Below are 23640 nucleotides of genomic sequence, written 5' to 3'. Positions count from 1 at the left end.
CTCTCTTAAGTCTTATTTTTCTCACACATATATATATATATATATATATATATATATATATATATATATGTTTATATGCGCATATGCATATGACATGTACAGTAAAAATAATGAAAGATAAAAACCAAAAGTTTGAGAAATTACATGTTCCAGTAGTATAACTCGTAGGTCGTGCAATAATACAAAACAGCGACGTGCACAACGACTAAACCGAGTTCGTAGTCCGTAACGTCACTGAGATTTCCATAATCTGTATTATGTACATGGAATATACATAAAAAACACTCGTATAGAATGCGTCAAATAAATTCATTTAACACTGCAGTGAGTGCCAGCGAGAAGAGGAGACAGGAGCACTCTATAGGTTTTTTTTCTATCTCGTCGCACGCACAAGTATGATTTCTTCAAGTTTTTTATTTGTTATCATCTTGGGTTTCTGATTAAAAGATTTTAATGCGTAAGCATTTCGTAAATGGAAAAGAAGAGTCTGCGCTACTGCCATTTATTTTTTTGGAACTACTCCGTCACTTAACCTTTAACAGAAGTGAGAACACATTTTTAATTTTTTACGGTAAGTTGAGTACCCCCTCAAACGCTATTCTTTATCAGAATTCTATTTGTAATTTTGTAGGTACCGATAAAACGTAAATCATAATGAAAAGTAATTGAAAATGCTTAGATATATTAAGAATTTGTATTGTGTGGATTACGAATTGGACAATTGTGAAAGTAGATCGATCGAGATTTAATGTTTTTGGCTTTTAAATTTTCAAATATTACATTCAATAAATATTTACATTTGTCGAAAGAGCAAGAAAATTAATTTTCTACCAAATATATTTAATAACAATCTATGTGTAATGCTAAATTTAACAAATTGAGAATTGAGTCCACGATAGTGCATAATGTCTTAGTGTATTTTTGTATTTTAAGTTTATCATTTTATTTTACTTAGAATGTGGATTTATCAAAGTTTTATATAAATAAGAGGAATGATGTAAGTCGTATAATTGTATATTTAATTATAAGATTCTAAGATTATAAGAAAAATTAATTGATATTAACTCGGTTCGTCTACATTTATCAAAATATATAATTGGATGTAATAGTTTTTAAGAAATTTATATAAATTTTCTATACAATTATTCATTACGAACAAATATATTTAAAAATAATTGTAAATGTGAAATTAATCCATATAAAAATGTTGAAAGTACTGTTGAATTTTATAAATTAAAAAATCATCGTTATATATAGTGTCAATATTGTTTGAATTATTAAATTATTAAATTACTTCAATTGTTTGCAATAATCAAATTCTTATATAAATTTATTGTTATTTGTACATAACCTCATGTACTATGCGTAAATTTATAAAGTTTTAACTTTTAAATGAAATTTTACTATTTTTTTAATTGGAAATTATTTCTATGTAGAATTTTTCCATTATTATTAACAATTTCAATTAAAAATATCTAATATATATGTATGATAATTATATTGTAAATCGATTTATGATAAAATATTCAATATCAAATCAGTCGCTCTTTCATTAACATCGATTCAATTTTAATTTTACGAATATATAGATGCTCCAATTAACTATAAAATGTGATTATTCATCTTCAATATCAGAGAATTAAGTATTGTTGTATGTTTTAGGTTATGAAAAACGCTTACACATATTTATATCATAATAGGCAATTAAAATGGTAAGCAAATTACCGCAAGAGTTCAGGAGATATAATCGTAATAGAAATCAATTAAGGCATATTTTTAAGGAAACTCAACGTGTTCTCGAGATTATAAATCTCGAAAATTTCTTTCCTGGAGGTATGTTATTTAATAATGCTAATTAAAAAATAATTTTTACCCTTGATGTCAATATTAATTATAGCAAGTTTATTGATTCAATGGAATATTTTACCGAGGGGAAAGACATGTCAAAGACGCGATTCTCAATTGAGCACACACTTGTCTTAAAACTATTATTAGACTTTGATAATGATTATATATGAGTTCTGATAAATTCCTTGCACTTCTTTTCTTCTTAAGGCTAATATAGTATAAAAATCATTCATTAATGAATCTTTAAATAATTATATATATATATATATATATATATATATATATATATATATTATCCAATTTTATAAATTATATTATAATTCATATTTACCATTATTTATAATTAATAAACAATAGCTATTTGTGAATATTTAAAATCTGTATACTTAAATGAATCTTTGTTATCTTATTAATCTATCAATTTTAATCGTTATTTACATTTACCTTTCTTACAGAAAATATTATTGATGCCTTATTATCGCCATTAATTTATAATAAAATTACATACGTTCTTGAAAATTGTCCTGCCATAGTCATATTTGGGCAAAATACCAAAGCAAAAGCATCGCTAGTCAATAATTTACTATCAACTGATGTCCTCCCATTATGTACGGGGCAATGGCGCTGGATAAAAATTGGTTGTGGATCCACTAATCATGTGAATCTCACTCTTGGTCTTGAATACGAAGTAGTAGAAAATTTGTTAGCAAATGAAAAGCCATGGGTAACTATTCCTTCTCAAGACTTAATAGAATCTGGAAGCGTAGATCCTAACTGTCCCACTGTGCTTGAAGTAAAGTTAAATCAACCAGCACTGAAAGATGGAGTTCAAATATTTGTCGTTCCTGATTCAGGTCGGTTAAATTTTCGAAAATATAATTTGTTTAATTTGTTTGAAATTTATTAATATGTAAAGTATACTCAAGACATTCGTCTAAAATGAATTAATCTGTCTATAAAGTAAAATTATAATAATAAATTAATTAAATTTATTATTTTTCAAGTAACATATTTTCTTACAATTAACTCATAAATTAATATAAAAAAATTAAATCATTAATATTTTCTATTATTTATGATTGAAATTCATGAAAGAAAAAAAATAAAATGCAGAAAAATTTCAAGAATGTTGGGACATAAAATATTTTAAAAAATAATAAAATATATTGTTATCATTGTCAAACTATCGTAATATACACTAGAAATAAAGCTTCGTTAGGAAAAGATTCATTGGTATAAATTTTTAGGAGCCGTACAGACTCTGGCTAAGGGAGTATTTAAAATTATTCCTGTATTCCTCTATGCTCTGGATGAACACCCTTTATCCAATGAAAATATGGAAGAACTGAGGAATTTGAAAGACAGCTACCCCTATAATCCAGTTCTATTTGTTTCTACGTCAACTCACATAACCTTTGACTGCTTAGACGAAAATCTAATAAAGTCAGAACATGGACTACAAAGTAAAACTGAATCGTGCGAATCAACCTCCGCAAAGGAGGATTCCATAAAATTGACTTCCGCACAGGATGACTCCGTGAAGTTAAACTGTATAAAACTAAATTCCACAAGTAATATTGACAATGGGCTAAATCTAGAGAAGATTAATTTGCTCGGCTTAACATGGTTCCATCAGCTTACAGATTTAGGCTTCATAGGTGAATCCATCGAAATAGACCAAAGCTTGTGGCTAACGCATGAAAACTACTCTCGGTCTATTAATCTGCTAGATTCACGGAAAAACTTAGGTAAAAATTATTAATTAACTATGAATTAACGCCTTTCAATAAGCCTGTAATATATTATTTTATTTTGTAAATGTTTTTCCATGTGAAGAAATATATTTTTTGAGTCATCTTGTCATGGCTTAGCATGGCATGAGGCTCCATTAATAACGAAGATCGTTAAGTCTAAATTGAAAATTAACTTTTTGTCAACAAATAATCGAGGGAATTACAATTTACACCAAGAATTTGTTCGTTCCTTCGAAATTTGTGAAATACTGAAATTTATTCCTCATTAATGTTAATTACAAACTAATTAGCAAAAAAATCCATGTCATTAAAGAATTAAATAACTAACCGTGACATTCTTTCAGATCGAATCTTGTACTTTGTACGCAGCTGCTTACAGACTTATCTCGTAAATGTGAGTAATCATTTAAATGATGTTCATACGACCAGCCTACGCAAATTCATTCTTAGTGCATTCGATATGGCGCGAGAAATTCAAATTACTCCCAAACGAATACAATACGCTCAGCAGAAAGAGGTCGAGCTTTATGCTAATCTCATGAAGGTGGTGAATGCTAAACAAGAAGAACTCACCGAGCTCATTCACAAGATCATTCAGGAGATGAAGGATGAAATTTGTCTGGCTCCTGATCATTTGAATCTCTATCATAACATACCAATCGATGACGACGAGGAAAGAGGCAAATGGTCAGCCACTGTGAGGGTAGCGACAACGGAGGTGCAGAGGCTCGTTCTAACCAGATTGGGAGAACGAGTGGCCAAGCAACTGGCGACGTCCGTTAATTGTTTAAGGGATACATTTGTAGGCACCTTACAACGATGTCTACTCAGTTTAGAAAAAAGTTACGAACACGATGCGAGCCTTACGGGTAATTTGCAATACTTAATAATTGTTCGAATTAATCGCCCTCGCATATAATTATAATCATTATACAATTATGAGGCGTTTGAAATTAAAAAAATTTTATTACAAGCAACATCACTCGTTAATTTATGAATAAATTTTCTTATATGCAATAGTCTAATATTAATTATTTTCATACGTTTCATTATCGATTATATACGTGTGATTTTATCAACGCGTGTGTCACTTTTAAAAAATAAAGTTTCCAATTTTCACAATATCTTGTGCGAAATTAATAATTATGCGATTTTAATCAGAGCTTGATAGCGAATATTAACGAATAGTGTCTCTCGATCAATGTGCGCACGCAACTAACAAATAAAAAGAAATTTACGACCAAATTAAATCAATCCTCCTCATTATTTTTGAATTTCACAGCCAGCGATGCTCTGAAGCAAATACTCTCAGCGGCTTACAACGTGGAGTTGCAGAACTCCTCACCGTCGTTGGTGCACTCGTTCCTCGAGCGTATGCGCCAACTGTTCAAATCGTTGCCTCTACCCTGGGCACCGACCCCCGTACTCAACGCTTCGTGGAGGCGGAAGGCCGCCGTCGATGTACTTCAATCCTTGAGCGCCGCGCGACTCGCTCGCACCATTTCCACGCAGTTCCGAGATAAGGTCAAGACTTCCCACGAAACCTTTCAGTCGGCCCTCAGATCCCTCGAGAATCACTATTCGGGTAAGCTGGAAAGGACCGAGGAGCAGAGAATAGCCATCAGAAAATACCATGCCCCGAGGCTAGCCAAGCTGGCCCTTGAGTCGACCTCCATGAGCGACATGGTGAGGACTTTCGGACTTTTCTTGTGAATTGCGATAAGAATGATGTGTAAATAATATTTTATCGCGCGTTGGTTAAATGGAGTGTTAAGAAGGGATTAGTAGATAAGAAGAACATTGCAAGCCATGGGTAACAAGAAGGGAGATAAAAATTGTAATTTTCCGCTTCTCGTTCTCATTGGGTCTGGTCCGGAATTTCAAATCGATTTTCAATGCAAAAACTTTCAGGTTCGATTTGGCATCCCGCACCAGGGAAAAGAGATTGGCCGTGGTCAGTACGGCGTGGTGTTCGCTTGCGACGGCTGGGGCGGTGCACTGGGTGCTTGCGCAGTTAAGTCGGTCGTACCGCCCGACGAGAAGCATTGGAACGATCTCGCGATGGAGTTTTACTACACGCGCTCGATACCCGACCACAAGAGGATCGTCAAGCTCCGGGGCTCGGTGATTGATCACACCTACGGGGGCGCCTACGGCATGGGAGCGGCCGTGCTCCTTATCACAGATAGAATGAGTAGAGACCTCTACTGTGGTATTCGGTCAGGATTAGCTTGGCTCGAGCGCATCCAGATCGCTATCGACGTGCTCGAGGGCATCCGATATCTTCACTCCCAAGTACGTTCTTCGTAGCCGCCCCTCCTTCTCCTCCTCCTCCTCCTCCTCCTCCTCCTCATCATCATCATCATCATCATCATCTCGTTCTCTACACGTCTTTGGCGATGTCTCGGCTAATTCTAGCCTCTCACTTATGCCTTCGTGTTAGGAAGCGTAAACTATGCCTAAAATATGCATAGAAAACTGCAAATTAATGTTTAATCTCGCTTATTTTAATGCTAATTTTAATTTAATGCGTATTTTAGCGTTGCAGATAGCCTGTATTATTTATTATTCTTCCCGTCGAGTCTAGTCAAATATAATTAGGCAAAAATACAAAATATTTACAACGGGTACCAATTGTTGTGTAAACAATTGGTTATAGTTTTATCGAATTTCTTTATACACTCGTAATATTCGTATCGCCATTGCTCGCTAATGTCGCTACTTTGTACGTTTAAATTATGACGAAACTAAAATTACAAGACATCGATGCACGAGAAATACAATTTCATAATTCATAATTCAGATTATTTAAGTAACGATAAATAATATTTTTTATATCCTCTGCTAATTTATTCATATAGCATTGTAAATTTAATCAGAGCAAATTTTGCAATAAAAAACAGTTGCAGCATTTTTCTCAAAAATGTTCATAAGAGGTTAATCCACTCACTGCTTAAACTTCGATCCGATTATATTATTACTCAATACTAATTTATAAAACTACTAAATCATCGAATGTGTCCGTTTTGCGCTTACATTATTAAGCAATTTTTACGCAAGCACACGACATGCTTACATCACGGTATAATGCAATACAATGATAACTTAATAGAGATTATATTTTTGTAGGGACTCGTGCACAGAGATATAAAGTTGAAGAACGTCCTCTTAGATACGCAGAATCGAGCGAAACTGACAGACTTGGGATTCTGTATAACCGAGGCAATGATGTCGGGTAGTATCGTCGGAACGCCGGTTCACATGGCTCCAGAACTCTTGTCCGGACATTACGACAGTAGCGTCGACGTTTATGCCTTTGGCATACTGTTTTGGTACATATGCGCTGGACACGTCAGGCTACCCTACGCTTTTGAGCAATTTCATAACAAGGAACAACTGTGGACGAGCGTCAGAAAAGGTACACGCGTTTAGGGAAATATTTGAAAAATATTCGAGAAACGTTTGTCCATTATGTGCCCAATCAAAATGTATAAATTGATCAACTTTTGCAGGCATAAGGCCAGAGCGGCTCGCGATCTTCGACGACGAATGTTGGAATTTGATGGAGCAGTGTTGGGCGGGTGAACCGTCGCGGCGACCCCTCCTTGGCGCTATACTTCCCGTCCTCGAGTCTATACAATCGAAGGCCGAACGCGGTCAAAAGTCACAGAAGCATCAACCAGGGTCGAGACCCTCGTCACCACTGGACAAAGTTCCGGATCTCTTATCAAACGGGAAAGCCACCTGCGTAATTAGCGAAAACAACGTCGACAGCAATCAACGCAGTAGCAACAACAATACCACCAACAACAACAACAACAATAACAACAACAACAACAAAAACAAAAACAGCAGCAGCGTCAACAACAATAACAACGACAACCTCCATCGACAGCATCATCACCACCCTCGCCAACACGATCAACAGCAACATCATCAGCAGCAGAACGTCAACAATAAATACAACAGCAGTAGCAACAATAACAACAATAACAACAACAACAACAACAACAACAACGCCCTCACGCTATTGGAGCCGAATAATCAAAGGGGTGAAGTAGCGCGTCCGTTCTTTCTACCGAGTAGGCGTAAAAAACATCATGTACTTCGCACGCCAAAACACCCGGGCTTTCACATGACCAACTTCTTTCACACAAGCGTATGCTCCAACTTGTATATACAGATGCACGAATTTTACTGACACTTCTTCACTACCTCTACTTTTTTTTATTATACTATTACAACTGTTAATACTCTATCACTGCTGCCATCACCATCACCGTCACCCTCACCATCACCATCACCGTCACCCTCACCATCACCATCACCATCACGACCACCATCGCCATCAGCCTCACTATCTACATCACTACACTGTTACTACTAGCATCCCTGTCATTACGACTTATTATTGCTCCTGCTGCCGCTGCTGCTGTTGCTGTTGCTGCTGCTGTCAACGTTAATTATAATATATATTTACGATTATTTCCGCTACGTACCTTTTCAATACTAATAGTTCTTCTCGAATACTTTAGCCAATAGATCGACTATAATATAGAAAAGTTTTTAGAAAATAATTTGATCTCGTAATTACAATATTTATAGTGTACAAAAATTTATACAATATTATTTACATTTATAGAACAAAATTAATGAAGCAATTAGTAAAAAGGAACTAAGAGTATGAAATAAATGTATATTTTCACAATGCTGACTTTTAAAGATAATTTCAGTTTCCATATGATTAATAAATGTAATATTTATAAATGTTCTGAATATTATTAATAGTAAGAATTAATAAGAGATTATTAAAGTGTTAATATTGGGAATGAAGTCTCAACAAACTCTTTTGAGTTTGTGCTAAATTAAAATTTAAAACGAATAAAATTATAATAACAGTCTTGTCCCTTGTTTTACAGTTTAATTAAAATATTAGTTAAATTTAAGATATTAGTCGGGTTGAATTGCTTTGAAAAATTAATGAAAATTGAAGTGTCGGTAAAACGAAATGTTGAGTAAATCATACCATTTTTCTTTTAATCAAGGTTCTTTTCGTTACTTATTGTAGGCGTGAGATTATGTCTAGCATAACTGAATATGGACTGAATTTTGATTTTTTATTTCCTAAATGGCATAAAAAAAATTATACAACGCATATAATTATAAAAAAATTTTGATGAAAAATTTGACTACTATGTATCCGACAAAACTATTAATTTGTTTTTTTAATTTATTTATATTAATTCTAGAGTGAGATCTAAGAAATTCCAATCTAGTGTGTTTACTGTTTCTTTGTTTTCATAACATTTAAAATATTTCATTATTTATTTTGTTAATATTTACTTGTCAGTCATTGTTTCAGTAAATGCAAAGTGGTTCTAACTCTGATCAAGCATTATTATGTAATAATTTCATTTTTTATCAAATTTATTAGTTTTATATAATTATATTCATATTAAAATTTTAACAATCAAGAGTATAAATCAACAAAAATTTAGTACTATCTTTTGTATATTGAAAATAAATGTAAAATACTTAGATTTAAAAAATTAAAATTAATGAATATAACCATATATTTATATAATTCTTGTTTTTAGAATTTCAAACAGGAATTAATATTTTTGACTGAAAGTATAAATTCTATTTGCTGAAAAATGATTTTTATTTAATATAAAGGGACTTTTTGCATTACATTAATTTAGATGTATGTTTGTTTTGCAATTTTATGTGTTACAAATATTGTAAAATCGTCAGTATTCATTACACGGTAACATTCTGACACAAATTGATGCCAATGACAATATAAATGCATAATTTGTCATGTACAATTTTTCTTGTACAATAGTATTTGACGTTTTTTTTTTTTTACATTCATTTATATAAGCTTTGATTGCATAAAACAATGTCGATGGTGTGTCGTGAGAAATACTTTTGAAGTTATCGAATAAACGTAAATTTCGATCATTTTTGTTTAATTACAGGCAACACTTAATTTTTATATTTGTAAAAAGTTTATAAACACTGTTTAATTGAATGAAAGAAAGCCTTATCTATTAAAGTATATAAAATATGTCAACTGAAAATAGATATTATATGCATAAAAAGGAATGTTGTTATGAAAATAAAAATAAAAAAGCTTGTCGATAATTTTAATGAACTAAATGTTACAGTGCTTACTGAAATACTAATGGACGACTATACAAGCGAGAGACAAGCCAACAATTTGTAAATTTATATACATAAAATTATGTTAAAAAAATAATAAAAATCTGATCAGTTTTGTACTCGCTGTTCGTCCATCGTATTCCTCTCCAATTTGCTTTTGCATAAATTAGTACTTTTAAAATAGCTATATTAAATTGAAAAGTATTATTTATTTACAATAACAAAATTTTATTTCCCTGCATTAAAATGTCAATGTAATCTTTGATAAGAGAAAATTAATAGTTCATACTTTGATAATTATATTTTTTTATTTGAATATGGTAAATTATTAATGAACAATTTTATCATAGCATTGGCTTGAAATTAAACAAATATATTTTTGAAAATTTTATTTATACAAATAGTAACTTAATTATAATGAAATCCTAACAAATAAAAATACTGTATAAAATTTTTATTATTGAAGATTTATATTATTGTAATTTTATAAATTACCTACTGTGTATGTATTAAAAATTTATTGTATGAATTGGGAATCCACACAATACAGAAATCCTTAATAGTAGCGTTTATTAGTTTTAAATATAATATTAATTACTTGTTTCTTATTTTCAGATAATCAAACAAACTCCGTAGAGGAAAATAATCATCATTAGGAAAACAAAACAAATACCAACAGTAAATTCACATCACATATTTTATAAAATAATTTATTTTTATACAATATAATTCTTTTTTTTTTTTTTTTGTACATTAATTAGACATAAACAATCATGCAGTTTCTTAAAGATGTCTAATCAATTGTAGAGTAATTGATTATGACCAAATTTATTCAAAATGTATAAAAAGTTAAATAGTGTTGACTTGTATTATATTATAAAAATGAAAAATTTTACATAATAAGTAAAAAATAGTAAATAATTATGAGTCTGTGATAGTTGAATCGATGATTATGTAGTAAAATTACATGGGACTGATTAGAATAAAATAATATTATCAAATTAAAAGGAAAAAAGTTATATTATTATAATTTATGATAGCTCTTCGGATATATTTAATTAATAAAATAAAATATTGAACATATATAGTATAATGATAAATATTTAAGTATTTGTATTCCTTATAAAAATTATATTTTAATATCCAAAGTATTTTTTGCTTTTTCTAGGTCATGTAAAAGCTTATAAAATTGATTTATATTCATTTCTGTAAAAATAGACTTTATCTTGCCATCTTCGTTATAAAGAAATTTCAATTGTAAGAAATTTTTTCCAACTTCATCTGTTCCACTACTAGCAACAGTCACTAAAATAAATTACAATTATTTTATAAATAATTTAATTAAATATTACTATAGTGAAAATCTATTATAATTTATACTTTTAACTATACAAAAATTTTAAAAAATAATAATTACATAATAATTAAAAAACTAAGAAAAATTACATCGAAATTTCTAATTCTAGTTTTAAGAAACACAACATCATCCATAATATAATTCGTAAGAAAGAACTTAAACTCTATTAATATTTAATATAATGTACAATTGATGACTCTTATTAAATTCATTGTTTATTCATTGTTTTTCTACAATAATTTAAAATAATAAATCTCAATAGTAAAAAAAAAAAAGAAAAATCTTTTATTAAACAATAGAAGTAAAATGTAAAATTATTAACCAATTACTTTCATAATACAAATATAAAATTGTCATAATTTGCATATGTACTTAAAAACACGTAAGAGTAAAAAAAATATCAAATGTGTGAAATATTTTTGTTTGATATTTTTTTAAAACGTGAAATATTGTACTTAACATTAAACTAAAGAACCTAAACCTATAAATACCTCCAAAACGCCAAGAAACATTAACGAATGTATTCACTGATGCATCTTCCATTTTATATCACAATAAGCACTATAGCAGTGATGTGTTTTATTGATTAAATATAATTATCATTGTTTAGTTTTTCATTGGTATATTTTTAATGCTTTACAACAAGTGATGTTGTTTTAATTGCTTATGACATTTATTGGATATTTGAGGTTATAATATTATTATACTGCGCGCGTGTCGGTGTACGTTGGTCGAGTGAACGCCGCTCAAATTCATGAAATGTAGAATTTCGAAGGTTAATTTTCATTTCTATTGTGATTCGAAACCAACAAATGATTATAATTATAATAATTCCCTAAAAATTTATTGCATACACATCAACATATGTATGTATTTATATTTATAATGGCAAATATAAATAATAAATCTAACAATTACTCTTCAAGAATTTAAAATTTAAAAAAGACGTTCAATTGAATATAAAAATATTATTTTATAATTTAGCGTACGTTGTGAAACGACCGAATTTTGGTATGGACATTAATATTTATAGTGAATTATAACATTACTTTTAGAAACTCACGTTAATAATTATAAATAAGGATATCTAAACCAAAAATTAATTTCATGTTTTGAATTGCACAGGCCAACTGTATTTTTATACATAATCTTTTACTCTAATTCTTTTCATTTAAAATTATTAAAATGATCTCTGGAAATTAATAGTGATAATGCACTTTTTATAAAAAAAGTTTTTTATAATTTAACAATTATTATTGTTGTAAACAAAAAATTATCCGTGTAAATAAACATTATATTTAAAATGAATTTAATTATTGAAGAGAAAAAAATCGATTTAAAAGCAAAACTCATTTTATTATTCTATGTATATTAAATATATATATTCTAGATATATCATAAATATAAAATTTTTTTTTAAATATATGGAATAATTTTCAAGATATTGTACATAAAGTTTTTAGGATAAAGACGAACCATTCTTTATTGAAATTTGTTCATAAGAACAATGTTTAAAGAATATATTCTTGAAAATCATACCGAAGAACTTAAAGAAATGCTTAAGGATCCTGATGAATTTAAATATTATCCCCTCTACGTTGAGTAAGATATATTATACTTCTTTAATACAGATAAAAAATTATATATTCAAATTATTATATTTTATTCGTGCTTGTGTTTCTAATAATTTAATAATATATTATTTTTAGTTTTATTATGCTTTTTGATTATGATCCTGAAAAGGCAAATAATATGTTGAAACAGCCAAGGCATTATTTAGCATTATTTGATTCTAATATCATCGAAGTTCAGGAACAACTTATCGAAGCAGGTCAAATAGTGAAGAAAAAAGTATTTACATATTATCTTTAGTTTTTTCATCTTATATATTTAATAAAATAGTTTTAAACTATCAAATGAATTTACAGTAAAATATTTTATGTACAGAGATAACTACTTTATAACAGATTCAAATAAATGTTATTTCCATAGATTCGAACGAGAGTGCATGGTGTACCTGAAGATATAAATCAAGCAGAAATTGGAGAATTCGTTTTCATTACAGGATTTGTCGTTCGAATTTCACAACCATCTATTTCAATTATTGCTAAACATTTGCTGTGTAAAAAGTGTAAACATATTAATATTATTAAAGTACATAAACTGATAATATATTATAAATATTTTTATGAATTTTATATTTGTTTGGTCGATAATTTTATTCTTGTTTAGATTCAATGGGAAACAGGTAAATTTCCGAATGTCCGGCAGTGCGAAGCATGTAAAAGAAAAGGTTTACATCCAGAGACATCATTGCAAGACCAAGAATGCGTAGATTATCAAGAAATCAAAATTCAAGTAAAATTAAATTTATATTTAATTATTTAAATTATTGAAAGTTATAGTAACCATTAAACCTGTCGCAATAATAATTATTAGAAATTTAAAGAATAATTTAGACGCGTATATATTATTACACGTAATATTTTCTTCATATATTTTCATTGAATTTTGAGCGTAAAGAAAAATTTTATATATTGAAATTATTGACTCAAAATACACAAATTAATAATTGTTTTATGAGATAATTTTAAGAATTTTAAAAACATTTCGTTTTAATAAATATATTTTTAATAATATAACAGGATAAATCTCAAAATCATAATGATATCATGTCAGCGTCAGAAAAAGTAATTTTACTCGAAGACTTAGTTGATAAATGCACAACTGGAGATTACGTCAATATTAAGTACGTAGATAACTGTAACTTATACTGAACAAATTTAGGAAACATAATTTTATTAAATGCCTAATTATTCCATAAATAGTGGATTTTTAATTCGAAAATGGGGTAACATTGTTGAAGGTCAACGTATTCTATGCACAACGTTCATGATGGCCAATAGTCTAATAGTCCGAAAAAAAATTACAGAATCAATATTTTGTAAAAACGAATTAATCAATGTTTTTGACAATTACTGGAAAAACTACGAGGCTAATCCTCTACAAGGTAGAGACAATATTCTTGTATCGATATGTCCTCAGGTAAAATTAATTTCTCTATAAATTTTCGAAAAATTATCTACTATTTATAAGATACTAATGTATGTTTTTATTTAAATTTTGTGCAGTTGTATGGAATGTATTATATGAAATTAGCATTAGCTTTAGTTTTGGCTGGTGGTGTAAGAAAAACTTCGAAACCAGGTGTTTATTCGTTAATTTAATCAAACAATGCATCAAGCAAACAATACTAACGCAAACAAATTAATTTTCGCTTGATTTTAATAATAATTAATAAAGGAACAAGAATACGAGGTGACATACATCTATTACTGTGCGGAGATCCTGGTACTGGCAAATCTCAAATACTTCAAACAGCGACAAAATTATCAAATCGATCCGTTCTAACGACAGGAATTGGAAGTACTGCTGCTGGCCTTACAGCCGCAGCTGTAAAAGCAAGTTTCTTTTTTCTATATAAATTTGATTTTTAAACATTTATTAATGAAATGTCGAATTTAAATAAATACATTAAAATGTTAATATTTTCATTTTATATAATAAAATATTGATTAAATTATTCCATATGTTATGCTTTTTAAATATGTATTAATTGAAATTACTTTATTTATATGTGTAAGCAGTTATATTACTTTCGTTAAATTAAAGAATTGATTTTTAAAAACCAAATTTAATTAATATGCCTTATACTTGTTATAACTGATTTTCAATCAATTTTTTATATATTTGATGAATTACGTAAAATAATATTGCACAACCTATGAATGTATTTGTAGTAACATCGGATCGTATAAATATAAATGTTTGAAAAATTCATATTGATTAGAACTTTGATTTTTATTAAAATTATACAGTTTAGGTCTATAAAATATTGATGAATAAATAAATTAATTTTTAAATGTTTGGATGAAAATATTAAAAAAAAAAAAAAATGTATGTATATATATATATGTATATATATATATATATATACATAAAATGAAGAACAATGTAAATTTAACTTTGACTCGTATTTCAGGATTCAGATGGTTGGCATTTGGAAGCTGGGGCTTTGGTATCAGCTAATGGTGGTGTTTGTTGTATCGATGAATTAACTACAATGAGCACCAACGATATGGCCTCTATCCATGAAGCAATGGAGCAGCAAACTATATCCATCGCTAAAGCAGGTATGATCAGTACACTTAAATCTAAATGCTCTGTCATTGCAGCTATAAATCCAGTTGGCGGTAGATTTGTGGATGGTGAAGAAGTGAAGATGGGGCTCGGTGACCCATTACTTTCCAGATTTGATCTTATTCTTTTTCTGAGAGATAATCCCTCTTCAGAATGGGATGAATTGGTTTCGAGTCATATCCTTCAAACAGCAATGTCTAATGGTAATGATCGGAGTAAAATGTAAGTATATACAAGAGTTTCGAAATAATTGTAAATTAATGAAAAGTAAAATAAATTGAAAATAAACAGTATACTGAAAAATTATTCACAAACATTAATCATTTATTTTCAAAGTTTAAATACATTTGCATTATATGTAATAAGTTATAATTACGTACACGCGTGCGCAGGAATAAAATTACTATTTTGTTTTTCGCTAAGGTATGACAATAGATTTTCATCTATTAATAGTAATTTATATTTATAAATGTAACTAATCTGTGACGTCACTAAATGAAACAATTTTTATATAAATTTATTGAAATCGAACAATAGTTATAACAATAATTATAAAATGAATTTCAATAGATCGCTTTCTAAACAAACAAAAATAAACAACATTTGTTAGAATTTCGATTTAATTAACTATAGAAGTCAAGTAAATATATTAATTAATAATTATTTATTAATATTTAATAATAAATTTTAATGTCTTTTAGGAATTCTTCAGATCAGGATTATAATAGTATGTCTGAAAGTATGTATAAAGATAATTTTGATGCTTCTTCCAACATAGAAATGCAAGTATTTTTAGTATGTAGAATTACAAATGTAAATAATAGAATTTTATTCATCGATCGATTGTATTTTCAAAGATAAAATAAGATTTACAATAACGTAGTAAGATACATTGTAAAAATGAAAATTATACGATAATCACATGTCATTTTTTATAAGATTTTATAACATTCGATATCGATCCCAAATTTAGTAAATCATTAACTTATGGTAAAATTTTAATTATAACGCGCGCCGGTTATTTGAGAAAATAAATATTAACATAATATTTATTAAGTCAGTTTTCAAATAGTAGCTTAAATATTTTAATGTCGAAACAACTATTTTAAATAATTTTAACTCAACTATTCAAACATTTTAGAAACTCCATAGGCAATTTATCTTCTATAAAAAATGGTGTATGGGATGAGAAATCTTTGTGCGAATATTTTTCACATATTCACACATTTGAACCATCAATGTCAAAGGAAGCTGAGAAAATCTTGTGCACAGTGTACTCATATCACAGACAAAAATCTGGCAGACGACAGGAGCGAACTACCGTTCGTCTAATGGATAGTTTAATCAGGTTTGCAAATTTAACAAGAAAGTTTTTGAATACTTTACATTTATATTGCTACAGACTTAAAGAGTAAAAACGAATTTGAAATAATATTTAACGAAATTTAAAACTAAAAGTATTTGCAGCATTTTCAAATAAACGATCATAGTGAATTAGTTTTCCCATGAGCATTTTTATGATTGATACTTGGATATCTTTTGAATTAAATAAAACTCAATTATTTCTTCGATAATCTTCACTTATAATAGTTTGAATGTTAAATTTTGTTTTTATAAAAGAAATATATTTAAGTCATTATGAATTAAACAAAAACAAAAAAAATAATAATATTAATTTACATTTACATAATAACTATTATTAGTATTTGTCTATTTATAACGCCACACAATAAAAAGTATAAAATAAAATTTCATTTTCAAGATGTAATTTAATAATTCGCTAAGCTTATAATTTTAGGTTAGCTGAAGCACATGCAAAACTTATGTATAGAACGAAAATTCTTGTAATGGATGCAATATTCGCTGCAAAATTGATAAATCTATCAATTGAAATGGATAATGAAAATAACAAATTTCCTACAGATTCATTATCTACATATAAGAACGAAGGTACTGTTAAAATAAAAATCAAGCGTATAATTAACAATTAAATAAAATATTTAAATATTTGTAACATTTTGAAAATATTTTAATGACTGTAAGACTTATGTAAATACAACAAAATTGTTTTAAATATAATACACAATAGATATTCAGATATTAAAGAAAATATAATATTTCGCTCTATTACAGGTGCTGAAATACTCTGTAAACTTAATTTGGATGACCTTGTTGGTCTCTTGTAGATAAAAAAAGATTTAGTGCTCTAATTACACTTAACTTTATTCTAGCTTTTTGAAGTATTGAAAGTAAGTTGGGTGAGTATACAATTTTAATATAAATTTTATAAGAAATCTTTTACAATATAATTTTTAATTGTAAATTCAACAGCAAAAATCAAATATCAAGAATAAATTATTGTACTAGCTCTGCAGTATTTTATGTGATCTACAATATCTGCTATATTCCCCAATAATGTTGAATTTCTCTAATTAGTAGAGTCACTATTGTCTTAAATATTAAGGTATATACAACTCAAAATATGGAATGCTGTTGTAATACGAGAAAACATGATTTTTTATAATTTAAAGCTTTGATTACAAATAATAAGAATAATAATAATTATAATTATAAATATAATGATTGATATAATTTATGAAATTTCATATAATGTTTAAAATATTGAAAGGAGAGAAGACGAAAGAAGAAAAATACACGCTACAACTATGTAGAATATATAATGTGCTTGAAATGTACAAGAGTAGTCGAATGAAACTTAAACTCTTTACATTACGTTTTCTCGTCTCAACAGACAGACACATCTTTTCATCACAGCGCACAAAATATCTATTCCATTTTATTTATAACAGTTTATCATCTTGCGAGTGTATTTTCACATTGACGCACATTTATACATTTTTATTTATGTGCGCTCACCACATTTATAAGTAAATATATGCTGAAAAAAATTATTTTATTTAAATAAATGTTCGTTTTAATACTCTTAAGTGATATAGAATCGTAATAGTAATATAAGAATATGTAAATAAAGTATTCCATACTAATTGTGAAAAATCGCAGATATTTTTAATTGAATTATGATCGCGTATAATGTCATTATGTAAATAAAAGCTCGAAACAAATATAGAAATAAATTTTACAACTATCATTCTTTTATCTTTGTAATTTTCAATTATCCAAGTCTAATTACTATGAGTTGAAGGCGAATGAATATTTATTATTGTAATAAAGAAAATTTCAATGCTGAGTTACCACATCATAATTCAAATGTCAGGTATAAAATCACTAACCATTATATTCTAGCTCTATCATTCTATTCTAATTTTATTATAATACTTTACTTCCCTTTTTTCCACTTCCTTCAATGCAATAATTGCAAATCTATCCATATAATACAAACTAGGCAAGCGTTTATTTTAATTTATTACAATCGTAAATACATAGGCACTTCGATGTAAAAATTCATCGCTACATTTTAATAAAAATGCAATTACACTACAATAAACAACAAGACCACTACACCCACTACTATCCTCAATAAATATCGTACTTTCGAAACTCTTGTGGCTAATGGCTTGAAAATAAATCCTTATTCGATCATAATAAATATTTCTTAAATATACCTGAATGGAGCCGTTATTTTTTGCTTTCATCTGATCCCTCTCCTAGCTGCTTCTGTCAATACTAATATCGTGGCTGCGTCATATTGTTAACTTGGGCGCGGACGGCCGAGGCTGCAACGTTACTCGCGGCATTTTGCACGTGCTCGCTTCCAAAGAACGTCGTAGTGAACTCGTCTTGTGCCTTAGAGAAGCTGGATCCTGAGCTGCGATAAATGCGATGCACCTGAGGAGCGATTAAATCTTTGTCAAATGCTTCATAAGTGTATGTAAAATCTTTTAATAGAATTCAATATATTTTGCTCGATGTATTGCTGATGCTGATGCCGATGCTGATGCACATTTTCTCCGAGTGTTATATTAATTTTGTCCATTTAAATTGCATTTTCATGAATTATTTCAATAGATTTGAATTTGGCTTAGGGCTTAGGTATTAGCTTAACCAATAAATGTTAAAGATCCTAAATGTAAAATGCTCCTTTAAATATGTACATCGTTTATCCTAGTAGATATTAATAATTTATAAGAATTGCTTTAAATTTATCCTGTGCCTTTGCAAGATTTCAGCTACTGTTAAAGAGTTACGTTAATAATTGAAATAAAAAACTTTGCAATGTAATTAAGTAAATGTGTAACAATCTTGTCACAACAACAATCATTTACAATGCAATTATTTTTCAATTGCATGAGAATATAATTATTTTTCTTTTTTATTCATTATTTTGGATATTTTGTTTTAACTATACCATTGCTTTTGCTACAAATTAACTTACTTACGTTGTTCATCGTTTAACATTGGGATCGCGCATATTAATTGCGTTCGTATTGTTCAAATAGTAGTATTTTTTTTTATTTTTAATTTTAATTTTTTTCCCGTACCTTTGAGAGTAGCACAATATCACCAGTTGCAGCTACTATAAATGCTCCTGCAATTAGAAGTAAAAGGCATCCCACGAACATGTCTTTAGTTGTCGAGTGAAATGATGAGATTGCCGTTATGATGCCGCTAAAATTGAAATTATGTGAACAAAACCAAAGATAATATTTATTAATTAAATGTCGCGTTTTTACCATGTTCCGCATCCAGGAATTCCAATGCTTTGGACAACCGTTACCACAACTTGAAAGAAAAATACAAAGAAAAAAACCATAAAGTTGAAGGAACTATCGTCTCTAAAAGAATAATTAATTTATATTTCACACATTCAAATTTCAATTGTATGTCAGCGATAGTACGTATACATACTTGAATGCTTGATATGCTGGTCTGAACCAGCAAATAAATGAAAATGGCGTAAAGAGAATGAGATAAAGAATACCAAGTCCAAAGGTCGTGAAGTAACCATAAGCCAACATCATAGCGAAGCCACCAATTACATTTAGTATCAGTACCAATCCATGAACTATAAAAATATGTGTTAACAATGATTTATTTTGACAATTTCATGGTAATTGAGTAAAATTATTAGATCGATGATGAACAAGCAAATGAACGATTAATAGATGTGGAATTTAAATCAACCTACACATCCATAGATAATACAATTGTCGAACAATTTTTTGAAAATCAGTTTTTATTTCAACGTCTATATCTTGATAGAAACATGGCTGCACGCAACATTTATCGGATAATGGTGGCCAATTATTTCTCCTTGCTACAAGAAAAAAACTTTTACTAAAACAGATATGACTATCTGTACTTTAATAAATACAACTGTTTCTCCTTAAACGTACGATAATAAGGTGTATTGCTCATATCTTGTTCGTTTCTCTTCCAAGCTTCATTATTCGGTGGTTGCTGAAATACAAAGAAGAAAAAAAAAAAGAAAAATACAATTCTTAATATAGAAAATTGAAAATTTCTAATAAAAAAGTATCTCTTGTTTGTTTCAGAAGATATTATTATGGCACATTATGATTACAATTAATACGTTGGCTAAATGCACGACATAGATAATTATTTTAAATTAATATAATAATAGAACAACATACGCTTGTGGGTGAGAAAATGCCACTGCTAGACGAGGGAATGGTCTGCTGTGGACTACGAGAATAATTTGGAGGTGGAGCTTCCTGACTCGATGTCTGCAGCATTGCAGGTTGCTGTGCCGACGTTGTAGATGTGCCCCCATAGATCGGAGGATTGGAGGCACCTCTGACTTGTGTACCAGTACCTCCCGACGTGTCCACGAATGGATTGTAATCTTCCATTCCTCTGTTTGGAATTGAACTCGCTGCTTTACGCACTGCTGGATCCTACAAAAATACAGCTTAATTAATTATTATAAATGTGAAAAACACTGAAAATATAAATATAAAATAATTTACTCTCTAATTTACTTGTACGATAAAGTATCATCTTTGGTTAAATATAAATTATAGTATGCAATTATAATCTTGCACATAAAATATTCTATAATACAATTTAAAATCAATTTACTACTACTACACGTTTAATTACATTATCCAACAAAATAAAATATTCTTGCCATATGAATATTTAATGTTTTAACAATATGTATATATATATATATATATATATATATATATATATAAATGCTATAATAAACTGTAAGAATATTATTATTTTATTGTTTTACCAACAATAGTTAGTAGTTATACAGTAAAATACCACAATGTTTTTTATATGAAATTCTATCCAAATAACTAAACTGATGTTTCAAAAGTATGATAATTTACAAGTACTATTATTATGTATAATTTTACAATTAAAATGTTCATGATTATCGATAGAGGAGAAACAGAAGATAAATACCTTCTCCATGTGCTCTTACAAGGTAAAAAAAAAAACTGTATAAATAATCTATATTTATATTTAAAAAATGGATACTTATTAATTTAAATGCATATACAATGACAGAAAAAACATACAATATTATTCGTGATAAATGTAAGCAGTAACATATAAGACAAAAGTATTTTAAAATTTTTTTATTGTATTTAAACCGTTAGATGTATTTATTTAATTTGTTACAAAATTTAAATTCAAATGATAATTCGAGTTTCATTTTTGAAAAATTGACAGTTACGAAGAATAATGTTAATCGTCCTCGTGTAATGTATTAAAAATTGAATTACTACATAAATAAAATATTATTTAAAATTATATATGTTACCTGGTGAAATAATATTGAAGTTTTCTTTCAAGATTCATTTAATAAAATGCAATTACATTTATCACAAACAATTCTTGCGCATTTTAAAAATTACCAATAAAATTAAATTAAGCATTGTATATTTTATCGACTATTATCATAAATACAATTTGATTAAAATCGGCACTCTAATTCACGCTTTCAATAGCACACGATATATCCTAATTCGCGCATGCATAGGCAAACACATGCGCACTAAGCTTGTAAAAACTTTAACTTCTCGCTAGTAGTTTATCAGTGCAATTAGTGCAAAAATATCCTTTCTCGATCGAGCGTGGCTATATTTTGAAGATTTCTGGGCAAAAAAACAAAAAACGTACCTATTATGGCATAAAAATTTCAAATTTTTACTTGAAATTTTATCGAACGATACGAGGGCATCCCTAATGTATTTATAATTACACGTAATCGTTCATTATTTAGCTTAAATGTAGACACTCAAGACAAATGTAACGAGTTCGAAATCATCGAGGACAATCGAGGAAACCATAGGTCATGTGTGTACAGCTCCTCGGAAGTCCACCACAGCTATATTTATAAGGCTAATTTAGCCTTACCTTATCGCAGCACCTAAGCATGCATACTAAAAAGCACTTAATTATTATCACGGGTAATAAAAGAATAGAAAAAAAAAATAAAAAATAAAAAAAAAAAAGAAAAAAAGTCGACATTTACGGCGTACGTACGTGCAGGCCGTTGGCTCTCGTTGGTAAAAAAATTAAAGGAAAATTGATCGAGGATGGAATAACCGAGCGGCTCGTAGGTAAGAAGCACCGGGGTCGAAGGTGAGTTAGGAAGATGATAAGGTAAAGGGGCTGCTGCTGGCGGTGTCGATGCCGCTTTAGATGCGATGAAGTACGACCGAGTGACTTACCGAGAAGGGATCGTTAACATTGGGCTCGCCGAAGGGATTCTCGTCGAAGCCCGACATCTTGCTGTTGCTGTTGCTGCTGTTGCTGCTATTGCTGTTGTTGCTGTTGTTGCTGTTGCTGTTGCTGTTGCTGTTGCTGCTGCTGCTCTTCCTCCTCCACTTCCACCTCTTCTTCCGTGTCTTATATCAGCGCGACCTCTCACCACCAGCCACTCTAGGGACGATCTCAAGCTGGCGAATAAACCCGTTTAACACTCACCCACGCACTCGCAGTTATCCAAAAAAAGAGTAACGCAGGGCCCGCGGATTCATCGCATTCCTTTCGACCCTATATTAGCCTTCCCGTGGGTACGACTCTGCTCCTTTTTTCTATTTCTCGTGCGCGCAACCAGATGTGACCGACACCTCGAGCCACACCGCCGCGCACACCACTCGATCCCCTTGCGTATACTTCCGCAAGCGCGCGACTACCTACCACCGATCGCAACTTACTATATGCATAAACAATTTCAATCATTGCATTGTTATAATATTGTCGCTGCCATTGCGCATGAGTTGACACGGCAACGACATCTGGTTACGTTGATGCGCGCGTCGGTACTCGCTCGCGCCCCTCTCTTTCTATCCCTACATGCGTATATATATACATGTGTTCATATATATATATATATATATATATATATAGAGA

The 23640-nt window shown here is 29.3% G+C and overlaps 4 protein-coding genes across 6 annotated transcripts; 2 read left to right on the top strand and 2 right to left on the bottom strand.

Moving 5' to 3' along the window:
- Nucleotides 1–205: 205 nt before the first annotated feature.
- Nucleotides 206–10456, top strand: Ripk5 (receptor interacting protein kinase 5). The gene is made up of 10 exons (XM_011507348.1): nt 206–571; nt 1663–1833; nt 2304–2702; nt 3096–3596; nt 3947–4471; nt 4885–5288; nt 5514–5897; nt 6732–7020; nt 7115–7684; nt 10383–10456. Exons 2-10 carry the CDS (start codon nt 1710–1712, stop codon nt 10421–10423), a joined length of 3237 nt encoding a protein of 1078 aa, XP_011505650.1. The 5' UTR covers nt 206–571; nt 1663–1709; the 3' UTR covers nt 10424–10456.
- Nucleotides 10457–10911: 455 nt separating this feature from the next.
- On the bottom strand, nt 10912–11939 carry LOC105367785 (COMM domain-containing protein 7; the record flags this gene model as incomplete). The annotated part of the gene is made up of 2 exons (XM_011506575.1): nt 11616–11939; nt 10912–11072 (listed from the first exon to the last, which is right to left on the bottom strand). Coding segments are annotated over exons 1-2 (213 nt in total), but the record flags the coding sequence as incomplete, so codon positions are not given.
- A 655-nt stretch (nt 11940–12594) lies between these two features.
- Nucleotides 12595–17542, top strand: LOC105367783 (DNA helicase MCM9). The gene is made up of 13 exons (XM_011506570.1): nt 12595–12726; nt 12834–12975; nt 13117–13278; nt 13357–13482; nt 13770–13873; nt 13953–14169; nt 14256–14331; nt 14428–14585; nt 15167–15546; nt 16026–16106; nt 16466–16672; nt 17123–17274; nt 17458–17542. The coding sequence occupies exons 1-13, from the start codon at nt 12632–12634 to the stop codon at nt 17508–17510; spliced, it is 1953 nt and encodes a 650-aa protein (XP_011504872.1). The 5' UTR covers nt 12595–12631; the 3' UTR covers nt 17511–17542.
- Nucleotides 15429–23052, bottom strand: Scamp (secretory carrier membrane protein). 3 transcript variants are annotated; one of them, XM_011506573.1, is made up of 9 exons: nt 22956–23052; nt 20898–21161; nt 20640–20703; nt 20432–20560; nt 20152–20308; nt 19977–20078; nt 19785–19911; nt 18909–19131; nt 15429–15505 (listed from the first exon to the last, which is right to left on the bottom strand). In XM_011506573.1, exons 1-8 carry the CDS (start codon nt 23010–23012, stop codon nt 18970–18972), a joined length of 1062 nt encoding a protein of 353 aa, XP_011504875.1. In that variant the 5' UTR covers nt 23013–23052; the 3' UTR covers nt 15429–15505; nt 18909–18969. The 3 variants fall into 3 exon arrangements, with proteins under 3 accessions (XP_011504875.1, XP_011504874.1, XP_011504876.1); XM_011506572.1 differs by having other exon boundaries at nt 15451–15521; XM_011506574.1 differs by lacking the exon at nt 15429–15505 and adding an exon at nt 17959–18223.
- Nucleotides 23053–23640: the final 588 nt, after the last annotated feature.

This window comes from Ceratosolen solmsi, unplaced genomic scaffold (assembly GCF_000503995.2).
Source record: "Ceratosolen solmsi marchali unplaced genomic scaffold, CerSol_1.0 scaffold6, whole genome shotgun sequence".
NCBI classification, from domain to species: domain Eukaryota; kingdom Metazoa; phylum Arthropoda; class Insecta; order Hymenoptera; family Agaonidae; genus Ceratosolen; species Ceratosolen solmsi.
Note: the sequence above shows the minus strand (reverse complement) of the source record. Positions and strands in the feature narration are given on the sequence as shown.